At 40.0% G+C, this 15,102-nt stretch overlaps 1 protein-coding gene across 2 annotated transcripts in view; it reads left to right on the top strand.

Annotated features, from left to right (window-relative positions):
• The window catches only part of INPP5F (inositol polyphosphate-5-phosphatase F), a 105,938-nt gene extending 91,440 nt beyond the window's left edge, over window positions 1-14,498 (top strand). For both annotated transcript variants that reach the window (XM_054034309.1, XM_054034310.1), the window contains exons 19-20: window positions 549-636; window positions 11,772-14,498. In XM_054034309.1, coding sequence (XP_053890284.1) covers window positions 549-636; window positions 11,772-12,921 — 1,238 coding nt within the window. In that variant the 3' untranslated portion in view covers window positions 12,922-14,498. The remainder of the gene's footprint in view (window positions 1-548; window positions 637-11,771) is intronic.
• Window positions 14,499-15,102: the final 604 nt, after the last annotated feature.

Genomic DNA, 15,102 nt, shown 5'->3' with positions numbered 1-15,102 from the left:
GGGTCTGGACAATGGCTGTCTGAGTTTGTTCTGCTATTCATGTTTAGGATAGGATGAATGTTAAACAAGGTCACTGATGCTGATGAGTATGGATTAAATCAGTGTAATCCATGACTAAAGTCCTTGGTATTTTGTTTAACTTGGTTAACAGAACACTTATCAGCCGAAAAATCTTACTTCTTACCCGTAACTCCAAATTTGATGTCAATGAGAATTAAAATAAATATCCGTGTCTGTCAATATAATCCATATACTTTCTCCCCTTCCCTCCCTCTCCCTAAATTGAGTAGTTACAGTAAAGATTCCTTTCTGAATGCTTTTCTAACCTATCAGTACCAGGACATGGGAAGGGAAGAGGATCGTCTACTCCCACTTTGAGCTTTACATCAGGAAATCACAACTTTTGGGGTATAACAGTTTAAAAAAATTGAGAGATTTAACACATTTAATTAATTGACAAACTGCCTCTAAAATTAGATTTGCTAAAATGTGGGATTTTAAAAAGTTTATATTTAGGAGAATCTGACAGTCTGCTAACTGGATTTCAGACACCCTTCAGTGTATTGCAGAGATGCTGCGAATCACGAAGCAAGCTATGGGATTAGATGTGCCCATTATTGAGAAAAAGCTGGAGAGGTGAGTGTTTTTTTTTTTTTTTCTTCACCCCCTGCCCTGAATCCTCAAAGCCACAATTTAAATAACTCTTTTTAGAGACACCAAGTTATTTCTGCATGGGATTCTCACAGCAACTGTGTCCCCATTTTAGCTACTGTGCTAAGAATGACCTGATTTCTATACAGCTCTCAGCACCTACATTCTGTAAACATTTATCTAAGGATAGAATTTAAAATAGTATATGGGACTGATCAAAGCCCATGAAAGCCAATGGAAAGATTTCCAGTGATTCCAGTGGAGTTGGGGTCTGGCCTTGTTTGTACACATGCATATAGCATTATCACTTTAAAAGTGAGACCATCTTGGAAGCCATGAATCCTTGCTACACAAGGTCTTCTAAGATGGCAACCACTTTTCTTTTAAGGACACTATTTGAATATAAGACTGTGTGTTCATCTCTGATATCCCTTTTCAGGTGTCCTTTGTTATCTTATGTTTGAACAAACGCATGTACTGTGTTCATATAGGCTGTCTTTAAAATGAAAGCCCCTCTCGAAGCTGGTGCCATGCTGTTTGTTCCTTTAACAACTAAAAATAAGTAGTATTTTGCAATGTGTATTAAAACATAATTTGACTTTTCCCTTATTTTAATGCCCACTTGTCGGTACTAGAGTAGGAAAACTGCGTAGAGTAAGGCAGGCATGGTTCTGTTCCCTCTCCCAATATTCAGTGGTTCTGAAATGTGTTCAGTATTTTATATACTACAAAACACAACTTAATATTAAAGGTAACCTTTATGGAACCACTCAATATGGGTTGAGGAAGAGTCCTACTTCACCTCAACAGACATCTCTCATTGATGGTGAGGGACTGGACTTCACAAACTACAAAAGCTTGAAGGTACCTTCAAGTGACATGCTGAAATACTCTAAGGCATATGAGGGGCATTGAGTGCAATATTCCCCACTATTTTTAAAAAAATGTGCCACATGACCATTAGACACAATGTTTGTATATGACAATTTAAGTTGAAATCTTGAAGAGCAATATCCTGGGAAGAAAACATTGCCCCACTGTGTTCTGCATGAAACTCCTGGGAGAGAGCTATAATCTGTTGAAATCTTCTAGAAGCTACTCTGCATGAATGAGGAGAAAGGTGTATGTGTGAAGGTAGACTGTCAGCATATGTGTGTTGCTATATTGATTGAAAAACTGCTTCTAAATTCAGCTCAATTTTACAGAAGTTTAATCTGATAAACAAGAAACAATTTATGCTTACTCAGATAGACTTTATTAAAAATGCTATTGGGAGAGAGGGAATGGACTCTTAAAATCAACTTCAGTATTTCTTCAAGGTGAATGATTTTTGTGTATGTGCTATTGGACCCTAAACTATCACTTAAGTGCTCTGTCAGTTTGATTTTTTTTTTTTCCCCTGGTGTCTGACATGTCTAGAAGATTCATGTATCCAATCTCACTGCCCCAAGACATGTTAAGGGCAAGTATTCAGAAGTTATAATTCACTGTTTCCTATCTATGAAAGAACTGTCAAAAATAATTAAGAACAGATATGGATATTGTATTAAAATAGCCAAGCTAAACAAGATAAACAGCTTTATTTTATAACTGATTGATGGATAGGATTAATTTAAATTTATTTCTAGGAAAGTCGATGCCTCTGAAGGCCAAGCAAAATAAACTTAAAACATAATTCATTAGAAAAGCAACATACTGTGTACCCAATAAACAATGGGAAAGTGTCTCTAAATTATCTCTGAAATATGGCTAATTGCTCCAGGCTGTTGATTCTGCCTTGCTTGCTACCAACAACAAACATAGTTGTGGTAAATGGTATTAGAAGAACGTGCAGATACATAATGAAGCAAGTATACACTCAAGCTTAGTGAAGGTGGCGATGCGACATCAAGTGTAGTTAAATCAGTGATTTTTTTATTTGGAAAAAGTTGATTTTACAGAATACCTAGAACCATTAAGAAGTTAAATGCAAGTGATTAACTTTGGATAACCTGATGGAAGATATTTTAAAAGCACAAATCAGAAAATTCAAGACTATTTTCACAGCAGCCGTAACTGTTTCTGTTGTGCCTATGTAAAACTTTCATTACATAACCTTGTCTTTATCTCTGTCTTGCAACATTTGCTAGAGTTTCAGTTGCTATGGAACCCGTAAGCTTTGAATGTCCTGTGAGTGTGTTTAAAGTTTTAGCTGTAGTGGAACAAACAGTCCTTGTAAATCATAGTTGTTATAAAAAGACAAAGGAGGGAAAAGACAAAGGATCATCTGAAATATTAAAAGCAAACAACAGTTGAAATTGGGGGGCACAAAAGCCCATAGAGAGATTATTGAGATTCCCTTGGATCAACAAAAAAAGACGACTAGAAGGTAGAGATTTTGCAAGGGAACAATATCTTGCATATGGGAGAAAATGTATAGAGCCCTCAAGAAGTGCCTGTGTGGTGTGTATTTCAGAGCAATTGATAATTGGTGGAATAATTTAGTATCCATATTTGATATTTTTGTTAAGTTTTCTTGATTACTTTTAGGATTTTTAATACAGATCTTCCTGTTTTGAAAAGTTCATCTTCATTTATTGGTTTCTTCTCATCTGGTGTTGCAGCCTTGGTGTGCTACATCAGCATTGATTGCTGTAGAAATGACTACAAACTATCCAAAGAGGGGTGAGATTTCAGGTTTATCATAGAATCATAGAATATCAGGGTTGGAAGGGACCTCAGGAGGTCATTTAGTCCAACCCCCTCAACTAAATCATCCCTCAAAGCAGGACCAATCCCCAACTAAATCATCCCAGCCAGGGCTTCGTCAAGCCTGACCTTAAAAACCTCTAAGGAAGGAGATTCTACCACCTCCCTAGGTAACCCTTCCAGTGCTTCACCACCTTCCTAGTGAAAAAGTTTTTCCTAATATCCAACCTAAACCTCCCACACTGCAACTTGAGACCATTTCTCCTTGTTCTGTCGTCTGGTACCACTGAGAACAGTTTAGATCCATCTTCTTTGGGACCCGCTTTCAGGTATTTGAAAGCAGCTATCAAATTCCCCCTCATTCTTCTCTTCTGAAGACTAAACAATCCCAGTTCCCTCAGCTTCTCCTCATAAGTCATGTGCTCCAGCCCCCTAATCATTTTTGTTGCCCTCCGCTGGACTCTTTCCAATTTTTCCATATCCTCCTTGTAGTGTGGGGCCCAAAACTGGACATAGTACTCCAGATGAGGCATCACCAATGCCGAATACAGGGGAATGATCACGTCCATCAATCTGCTGGCAATGCTCCAATTTATAGAGCCCAAAATGCCATTAGCCTTCTTGGCAACAAGGGCACACTGTTGACTCATATCCAGCTTCTTGTCCACTGTAACCCCTAGATCCTTTTCTGCAGAACTGCTGCCTAGTCACTCAGTCCCTACTCTGTAGCAGTGCATGGGATTCTTCAAATTAATTGTAAACCACTTTAAATGTATGAAGTGAAGATTTTATTATAAGTACCCCACATTTATATGCTGCAAAATGGATTGTATGGTAAATTGGGAAGGGGAATGTTGTCATGTTGAGAATAAGTTTAAAAAATGATTTGAACTCTTGGGTGTTTAAAAATCCTTATTATTCTCTGGAAAAATACAATGAGGTTTCATATCAGCTGCTCACAGATATTTCACTAGAGTTTCTTCACAAAGATTAGAGACTGAATGTGTGATGAAAATACCCACTGTGTAAGAGGCAGTGTTTTTCGAGGTCAGAATTCAGGTTAATTGCAGACAAGGCCTGCATTTAATAGACTTCAGATAATCTTGGCATAAGCTTTCGTGAGTATAAACCTCACTTCTTCGGATGCATAGAGTGAAAGCTACAGATGCAGGCATTATATACAGACACATGGAGAGCAGGGAGTTACTTCACAAGTGGTTAACCAGTGTTGACAAGGCCAATTCAATCAGGGTGGATGTAGTTCACTCCCAATAATAGATGAGGAGGTGTCAATTCCAGGAGAGGAAAAGCTGCTTCTGTAGTGAGCCAGCCACTCCCACTCCCAATCCCTATTCAAGCCCAGATTAATGGTGTTGAATTTGCAAATGAATTTTAGTTCTGCTGTTTCTCTTTGAAGTCTGTTTCTGAAGTTTTTTTGTTCAATGACAGTGACTTTTAAATCTGTGATAGAATGACCAGGGAGATTGAAGTGTTCACTTACTGGCTTGTGTATGTTACCATTCCTGATGTCCGATTTGTGTCCATTTATTCTTTTGCGGAGGGACTGTCCGGTTTGGCCAATGTACATGGCAGAGGGGCATTGCTGGCACATGATGGCATATATGACATTAGTGGATGTGCAGGTGAATGAGCCCCTGATGGTGTGGCTGATGTGGTTGGGTCCTCTGATGCTGTTGCCAGAGTAGACATGGGGACAGAGTAGGCAACGAGGTTTGCTACAGGGATAGGTTCCTGGGTTGGTGTTTCTGTGGTGTGGTGTGTAGTTGCTGGTGAGTATTTGCTTCAGGTTGGGGGGTTGTCTGTAAGCAAGGACTGGCCTGCCTCCCAAGGTCTGTGAGAGTGAGGGATCATTTTCCAGGATAGGTTGTAGGTCGTGGATAATGCGCTGGAGAGGTTTTAGCTGGGGGCTGTATGTGATGGCCAGTGGTGTTCTGTTATTGTCCTTGTTGGGCCTGTCCTGTAGTAGGTGATTTCTGGGTACCCGTCTTGCTCTGTCAATCTGTTTCCTCACTTCCCCAGGTGGGTATTGTAGTTTTACGAATGCTTGATAAAGATCTTGTAGGTGTTTGTCTCTGTCTGAGGGGTTGGAGCAAATTCGGTTGTATCTTAGGGCTTGGCTGTAGACAATGGATCGTATGATGTGTCTTGGATGGAAGCTGGAGGCATGTAGGTACGTATAGCGGTCAGTAGGTTTCCGGTATAGGGTGGTGTTTATGTGACCATCACTTATTTGTACTGTAGTGTCCAGGAAGTGGATCTCTTGTGTGGACTGGTCCAGGCTGAGGTTGATGGTGGGGTGGAAATTGTTGAAGTCCAGGTGGAATTCTTCAAGGGCCTCCTTTCCGTGGGTCCATATGATGAAGATGTCATCAATGTAGCGCAAGTAGAGGAGGGGCACTAGGGGACGAGAGCTGAGGAAGCGTTGTTCTAAGTCAGCCATAAAAATGTTGGCATACTGTGGGGCCATGCGGGTACCCATAGCAGTGCCACTGACTTGAAGGTATAAGTTGTCCCCAAATCTGAAGTGGTTGTGGGTGAGGACAAAGTCACAAAGCTCAGCCACCAGGCTTGCTGTGGCCTCATCAGGGATACTGTTCCTGACAGCTTGTAGTCCATCCTCATGTGGAATATTGGTATAAAGTGCTTCTACATCCATGGTGGCCAGGATGGTGTTTTCAGGAAGAACGTCAATGCACTGTAGTTTCCTCAGGAAGTCGGTGGTGTCTCGAAGATAGCTGGGAGTGCTGGTAGCATAGGGTCTGAGGAGAGTGTCCAAATAGCCAGATAATCCTGCTGTCAGAGTACCAATGCCTGAGATGATGGGGCGTCCAGGGTTTCCGGGTTTATGGATCTTGGGTAGCAGATAGAATACCCCTGGTCGGGGTTCTGGGGGTGTGTCCATGTAGATTTGTTCCCGTACTGTAGCTGGGAGTTTCTTGAGCAGATGGTGTAGTTTCTTTTGGTATTCCTCAGTAGGATCAGAGGATAGTGGCCTGTAGAATGTGGTCTTGGAGAGTTGCCTGGCAGCCTCCTGTTCATAATCTGACCTGTTCATTATGACTACAGCACCTCCTTTGTCAGCCCCTTTGATGATAATGTCAGAGTTGTTTCTGAGGCTGTGGATGGCATTGCGTTCTGTACGGCTGAGCGTTATGGGACAAGTGATGTTGTTTGTCCACAATTTCAGCCTGTGCACGTCTGCGGAAACACTCTATGTAGAGGTCCAGTCTGTCATTTCGACCATCAGGAGGAGTCCACGCAGAGTTCCTCTTCTTGTAGTGTTGGTAGGAAGGTTCCTGTGGGTCAGTGCACTGTTCAGTGGTGCGTTGAAAATATTCCTTGAGTCGGAGACGACGAAAGTAGGCTTCCAAATCACCGCAGAACTGTATCATGTTCGTGGGGATGGTGGGACAGAAAGAGAGTCCCCGAGATAGGACAGACTCTTCTGCTGGGCTAAGTGTGTGGTTGGAAAGATTGACAATGTTGTTAGATGAGTTGAGGGTACCATTGTTATAGCCCCCAGTGGCAGGTATTAGTTTAGATAGCTTACAGTCCTTTTTCCTCTGTAGAGAAGTGAAATGTGCATTGTAAATGGCTTGTCTCATTTTTGTAAAGTCCAGCCACGTTGGAGTTTGTGTAGAAGGCTGGTATTGTATGAGAGTCTCCAGTTCTGAGAGCTCATTCTTGATCTTCTCCTGTCTGCTGTACAGGATGCTGATCAGGTGGTTCCTCAGTTTCTTTGAGAGTGTGTGGCACAGTCTCTCACTATACTCAGTGTAGTATGTTGATTGCAATGGATTTTTTACCTTCAGTCCTTTTGGTATGATGTCCATCTGTTTGCATTTGGAGAGGAAGATGATGTCTGTCTGTATCTGTGCAAGTTTTTTGTTGAGGTTGATGGATTTCCACTCCATACGGCTAAATTTAGTGCCTTGCATGTTGTCAAGTATCAGGGGGTAGCCGTGTTAGTCTGTATCTACAAAAACAACAAAGAGTCTGGTGGCACCTTAAAGACTAACAGATTTATTTGGGCATAAGCTTTCGTGAGTATAAACCTCACTTCTTCGGATGCATAGAGTGAAAGCTACAGATGCAGGCATTATATACAGACACATGGAGAGCAGGGAGTTACTTCACAAGTGGTTAACCAGTGTTGACAAGGCCAATTCAATCAGGGTGGATGTAGTCCACTCCCAATAATAGATGAGGAGGTGTCAATTCCAGGAGAGGAAAAGCTGCTTCTGTAGTGAGCCAGCCACTCCCAATCCCTATTCAAGCCCAGATTAATGGTGTTGAATTTGCAAATGAATTTTAGTTCTGCTGTTTCTCTTTGAAGTCTGTTTCTGAAGTTTTTTTGTTCAATGACAGTGACTTTTAAATCTGTGATAGAATGACCAGGGAGATTGAAGTGTTCACTTACTGGCTTGTGTATGTTACCATTCCTGATGTCCGATTTGTGTCCATTCTTTTGCGGAGGGACTGTCCGGTTTGGCCAATGTACATGGCAGAGGGGCATTGCTGGCACATGATGGCATATATGACATTAGTGGATGTGCAGGTGAATGAGCCCCTGATGGTGTGGCTGATGTGGTTGGGTCCTCTGATGCTGTTGCCAGAGTAGACATGGGGACAGAGTAGGCAACGAGGTTTGCTACAGGGATAGGTTCCTGGGTTGGTGTTTCTGTGGTGTGGTGTGTAGTTGCTGGTGAGTATTTGCTTCAGGTTGGGGGGTTGTCTGTAAGCAAGGACTGGCCTGCCTCCCAAGGTCTGTGAGAGTGAGGGATCATTTTCCAGGATAGGTTGTAGGTCGTGGATAATGCGCTGGAGAGGTTTTAGCTGGGGGCTGTATGTGATGGCCAGTGGTGTTCTGTTATTGTCCTTGTTGGGCCTGTCCTGTAGTAGGTGATTTCTGGGTACCCGTCTTGCTCTGTCAATCTGTTTCCTCACTTCCCCAGGTGGGTATTGTAGTTTTACGAATGCTTGATAAAGATCTTGTAGGTGTTTGTCTCTGTCTGAGGGGTTGGAGCAAATTCGGTTGTATCTTAGGGCTTGGCTGTAGACAATGGATCGTATGATGTGTCTTGGATGGAAGCTGGAGGCATGTAGGTTGCCATGTACATTGGCCAAACCGGACAGTCCCTCCGCAAAAGAATAAATGGACACAAATCGGACATCAGGAATGGTAACATACACAAGCCAGTAAGTGAACACTTCAATCTCCCTGGTCATTCTATCACAGATTTAAAAGTCACTGTCATTGAACAAAAAAACTTCAGAAACAGACTTCAAAGAGAAACAGCAGAACTAAAATTCATTTGCAAATTCAACACCATTAATCTGGGCTTGAATAGGGATTGGGAGTGGCTGGCTCACTACAGAAGCAGCTTTTTCTCTCCTGGAATTGACACCTCCTCATCTATTATTGGGAGTGGACTACATCCACCCTGATTGAATTGGCCTTGTCAACACCGGTTAACCACTTGTGAAGTAACTCCCTGCTCTCCATGTGTCTGTATATAATGCCTGCATCTGTAGCTTTCACTCTATGCATCCGAAGAAGTGAGGTTTATACTCACGAAAGCTTATGCCCAAATAAATCTGTTAGTCTTTAAGGTGCCACCAGACTCTTTGTTGTTTTTGTAGATACAGACTAACACGGCTACCCCCTGATACTTCAGATAATCTTGTTTCAGGATATTTTCACTTGGCGTCGATGAGATACTGAAAAGTCTAAATGGCCAATATTTTTGGTGTTTGTATAGAACTGGTATCTAAACCAGATACGTCAGTATCTCTCACCAATTTGTTTTTTTCTTTACTAGTTTGTTAGTCTTGTATTGCCATCTTTATTCATAAGTAAGTAGTTGAAGGATACTTGTAAATGAAAGTTGTTCTTGAGGTGTAATTACCCATATAATGAAATACTTACCTTCTGTACTTTTTTTTTTTAATGTTTTCTCAATTGACAAATTTCCTTGTAGCTGTAAATATATACTCGTCTTTAAGAATTAGATTTTTCTCATCAAGAACAGTATGATGGAAACTGGAAGCTTATTGAGATGTTTCTCATATCTGAAATGTCAATACTTAGTATAATTTTGGAAGGGATATAAACCCTCATGCTTCAGGTGTAAGTCAGTCTTGTACTGAAGGAGTAAAGAAGACACTTGCCTATGGACAGGTTATTCTGTAATTATCTACTTCAGAGTAGAAGGAAGATAGATGGGTTGTGCTATTTCAGTTGCCTTATTTTAGAGGTTCTGAGAGCACATCACTTGCATTGACTACTAGAGTGGTGGGTACTCCCAACTTTTTTTTTTAATGCTAGGGAGCTGCAACTTGTTGAGTGTGTGGTAGAGAAATTCCCTCCTTAAGGATACAAGAAATGAATAACAAAGAGGAAACTTACGTAGACATTTGTTTATATACCACCAGGACAGGAAGAGAAGGCTTCCTAGACCAATTCATTGTTTATAAGCTGCAGAATACTGTAATCATAAGTTTCAGATATCAGTGAGGTTTCAAAGAAATCCAAGCAGGCAACAATAGCAACAAACTTCCAAAGTTATGTAGAAAATAACAGTGTGATACAAAATAGAGAAGGTGACACAGGGAGAAACTGATTGGATTTGGATGAATAACAGAGAAGCTCTGAACAAGTGACTACAAGCTACTTCCCACTCAGGTAGGAATGGGTACCCAGAACCCAGGAATGTATGCATATTGTATTTCATGAAAGCAGATCACTGCGATTTAGAGTCCCCATATCCACAAGAGTACAAGAAGGTGAAGACTTCTAAAGGATTTGCATATTAAGGCACAGCAGACAATAGTACTTTTGAAACAGAAGAATGAAAGAAAAAGCTAAAATGGTCCTAAGTAAAAGGTGATGGATGGTAATGTATTGAGCAAGGAAGGGAGCATGTCTGCTGGGGTACCACAGATCAGTAGTAAGACTGGTTGTATTTAACATTTTGCTTAAAATCTAGAAGAATAGTAAGTAGTCTGTAATGAACCTTGCTGATGAGAATAAATTGGAGGGAAGTGCAAGTACTAACGAGGACAGAGAAATAAGAAAAGGACCTAGAAAGTATGAACATGGACAGAAAATAAGAGATTTTCCTGCGAAAAAAATGCAAGCTAAGTCATTTGGGTGGTTGGAAGGATTGAAACCATCTGTAACATGCTCAATAAAAAAGAAAATCAGAAAACAGTAATGCTGAAGGAGAACAAGGAGTGATAATCGACAACTAATTATATTGAAGTTTTCAATGTGAAATTGGCTCAAAAAAGAGGCCCCCCTTTTTCAGGGAAGTAATAATGCCGTTCTGTAGCACTGGTTAAGCTGCATGTGGAATGTTTCATTCAGTTCCAGGAATCATATTACCATAAAGATATTGGCACATCAGACTGGAAGTTCAGAAAAGAAAAGGTAATCAAGGAGAGAAGAGAATGAATGAGACAATGAAAGGTGTTAATACTAAGAAGGTAAATTATTTAGTGATAAATATAGGTGTAGGGAGGATAGAGTAAAACTTTTAGGCTAGATTCACGAAAAAAAACGTTGACAGTTGAAGAATCTAGGGTCTCCCATCAAGTGGGACTTTCCCATATATTCTATAGAACAATCCTACATTGCCAGGGAAAGAGATCACCCAGTTCACCTATTACTACTATCTGTTGTTTTCTCCTGTACTTCCCCTCTTGGTAATATTGTTATTTATGTGTACTGTTTGCTAAAGCAGCAAACTATGAATATTCTGTTTCTTACATTTAGAGTGTCAGATGTGATGTAATTCTGTCCTGAACAGAAGTCTAGGTACTGATTTCAATCTGTGGTCATAAACTTGCCCATAATAGCTGTATTATTGAAATACACCTCTACCACGATATAATGCGACCCGATATAACACGGATTCGGATATAACGCTGTAAAGCAGTGCTCCGGGGGGGCGGGACTGCGCACTCTGGCGGATCAAAGCAAGTTCAATATAACGCAGTTTCACCTATAATGCGGTAAGATTTTTTTGGCTCCTGAGGACAGCGTTATATCGGGGTAGAGGTTTAGTCTTGGGTAAATTTAGTCTTTTCAGTAAATGTTTGCCATTTCATACAACTGTTTCCCTTTTTTCCTTGATTAATCCCATTTATTTAAAGATCAGCAGAAAAACAACTTTCAAATCTTAAGGTTTTTTGGTTTGGTCAGGTTATACTAAGTGAACAGTTCGTCGTAATATCTCACTGGTCATTCTTTTGGAATGGTTCTAAAAATACATTTCATTTGCTTGTATCTGCATCTGTTAAAATATTAAAACAATATTAACTGGGATATTGTGAAACTTGTGATTTAGAAGTATAACTACTTGATTAACTGTACAAGAAAAGACATTATTTTCTCTTTAATTTTTCAGGAAGAGCAGTAAACCTCATGAGGACATCATTGGCATTAGATCCCAGAATCGAGGATCCCTGGCCCAAGGCAAGAATTTCTTAATGAGCAAGTTTTCATCTCTTAATCAGAAAGTCAAACAAACCAAATCCAATGTTAACATTGGCAGTCTTCGCAAGTTAGGGAATTTTACCAAGCCTGAAATGAAAGTCAATTTTTTAAAACCCAACTTGAAAGTTAATCTTTGGAAATCAGACAGTAGCCTTGAAACTTTGGAAAATCCAATGGCAGATACTAAAATTCGTGCTGAATCAGATATTGAAATATCAGATGATGACTCTTTTCATTCCGATGACTTCCTGACAAATTCTAAATCTGATGAGGACCATCAGTTAACTGGCTCTTTAGAGAATGTGGGACAGATAGACTATGTTTTGCCCAGCTGTGGTATCATTGCATCAGCTCCTCGATTGGGTAGTCGGTCCCAGTCTATAAATAGCACTGACATCAACATTAGCATTCACATTCCTTCAGAGATCCATGTTACCCAGGCTAGCAGGCCTGAGTGTGAAGACAGACCTATGCAGGGAAGTCCTTTTGCTGACAACGTGGCGATGGAGTTCACTAAACCCATCGATGCATACTGCCACAGATTTGTACAAGATGCTCAAAACAAGATGACAGAAGATTCAGTGGCAGAGACTGCTCCTCAGAAGCCCTGCCAAGGAGTAGATCAAACCAGCAATAATGCTTCTCAGAAAACCGAAACCTGGTCAGAAACAAACAGAGACATCCCTTCAAGGCCATCTAAATTGGATGTACCATTTTCTGAGTCAGGTTCTCAGTTCTTAGCTGTTGAGGAAGTTTTCTGCAATAGATCTCATAAGAGCCCAGGATCTGCATCCAGTATTCTTGAAGTTGAGACAGGACTTCATATGACTCCTTCTCCCGCAGACAGTAACGGCAGCAGAGCAGTCTCCCCCTTTGCTAAGATCCGCAGTTCTATGGTCCAAGTTGCTAATATTACACAAGCTGGATTAACCCAAGGGATAAACTTTGCAGTTGCAAAGGTGCAGAAGAGCCCAGCAGAACCAGAGACTGTAAATGAAGTCCAACAAAATGAACTGATAGAAATGTTTACACAGTGCCAGACCCGAATAATTCAGATTTAGTTGCTAACTTAGAAAGTACTCTTGTGGCTTGTACATATTCTTAAAAATTCATACTGGAAGACCCATGTAACATGAATTGCCACTGAACACTGGGATAAAATACCAATAATTATGTTTACAGGAAGTGTTTTTGATGCAAGTTGATTTTGGTTCTGAATAGGTTTCAGAATTCCCTCAAGCAGCCGAGATGATAGAAAGACATACCATACTGAACAGGTAGCCTATACACTGGTATTTAGTAAGTACGCTGTTCATTTTAAATAGATTGCACAGTTATCTTTTTGAGACAAATTTTGTAGGTCTTCTGATTTGTGTAGAATATTTATAGTAAAAGGGGCTGGTACTGCACTTCTTTTGTTACCTTACTAATCTTGCACTGCACCAGCAACATATTTTACTGACAAATTACATTTATTCTATTTATTTTTGAACTACTTTTTTTTTTTTACTTAATTTTTTGTGTGGTTTCCATTGAATTCTCGACACATTCCTCAAGAAATGGTGTCTTTGCAATGGAAATTGATACATTTTGCTATACATATAGTTACATTAACTAGAAGTTTAGACTCTTCCCTACCACCACTCTTGTCTGTCCTACCTCAATTAAAGGATAAGACAGGTTACAACAATCTATAATATCCAATTGCCTGAAGTGCAACTTCTTAAAGTTTGTGTGGGGGGTTTGTGTAAAACCAATGGGAACTAATGTTCTTTTAATTATCTTGCTGGTGTTAAAGTTATCCTTTTCCCCATTCTGTTCTACTAAACACACTGATCTATAATTTCTTTGTCCCCTATAATAAGGTAAAACAAACAGGGTATTCTACATCTAGAACTAAGTGCTTAGTGTATCAGGGTACATCCTGATGTTCTGTTCATTTTATTAGAAATTGTAACTGTCCTTTAGCCAAAAGCAGCAAGTGATTAAGCTAGCAAACCATAGAAGAAAAGTGTAGTCATTCATGAGATTAGTCTGGTGATTTTTAAAATCCGATTATAGTAACACGTATCAAAACAGTTCATTTAGTTTAAACCAACTCAACCTTTGTGATATTTGCATGGATGAGGCTGAACTTATACCTGTGCAGGGAACTGGGTACCAATAAATGTATGTTTAAGGAATTAAATCTTTAGATTCTTGATTTTTTCCCAGAATTGGCCTTCCAACACTGTTCTGTTGTAGGATATCATCTATAGAAATTATAGCATAAAGCAGGATCTTGCTATACAGTGGTTCATAACTATAACCACCACTATTATAGAGCCAGTGCCTCCGTGTTTTAGTACATGTACTGTAGATAGATCACACATGGTGTTCTAAGCAATTAACAAGTGTCATGATGGTAGCAAAGTGTCTTAGAACCTCTCTAGTGTAACCGAAGTAATTACTGTCTGGTCTTTGATAAACAATTTCAACTTTGTTATTTATTTGTTTTATTACAGTGATGCAGTTTGTTTTGTGGAGTGTGTCTATATACATTTGTGACTATATTTAAAAATAAAATGCATTGTATTTTAAGGTGAGGGATGAACATGAGAAATATTTTAATTAAAAAAAAATAAAGAACCCAAAGAGGCTTTCTGGTTCTTCATATTTGAAAGGATATTGGACTTCAGTTCACGTTTCAAACCAAAGGAGCCATCTTACCAATTTAGCCCAGGGTCAGGGAAGGCAGTGTTTTATGTCTCCTTTTCATCTGCTTTTCCTGAACTGTACTGTCTACCCCTTGGCTCCCACGTTTTAGTCCTATAAGTGCTTTCAGTAAGACATCTAAAAAACCCTAATTCCTTCACCAAAGGGAGTGGTGGATTCTCCATCTCCTTGAAAATATGTTTGAGCCAAAGAAGTTACTAGGCTCAACACAGGAGAAACTGGATGCTATTCTCTAGCCTGTGTTATACAGGTCAGATCATGAATCATCATTTACTCTGTCAAGGTTCTAAATTTTCCTGCAACATTTGAAAAAACCAGTAACACTTAAAGCAATGCAAAGAGTGCAGGATGCCTTCAGGATGGTGTGCTATGGCGTTGGTACAAAGCGAAGGAGGAACTAATTTACAAATAGTGACACACCCAATAACAACTAAGTGTGTTTAATGTGTGTAGTAAGAGGCAAAGCATTGCCACCCATGGTAGACAGAATGAGCTTGGGAAATTTGGAGGGATCAATAAGCTTCTGA

Source organism: Malaclemys terrapin, chromosome 7 (assembly GCF_027887155.1).
Source record: "Malaclemys terrapin pileata isolate rMalTer1 chromosome 7, rMalTer1.hap1, whole genome shotgun sequence".
Taxonomy (NCBI): domain Eukaryota; kingdom Metazoa; phylum Chordata; order Testudines; family Emydidae; genus Malaclemys; species Malaclemys terrapin.
Note: the sequence above shows the minus strand (reverse complement) of the source record. Positions and strands in the feature narration are given on the sequence as shown.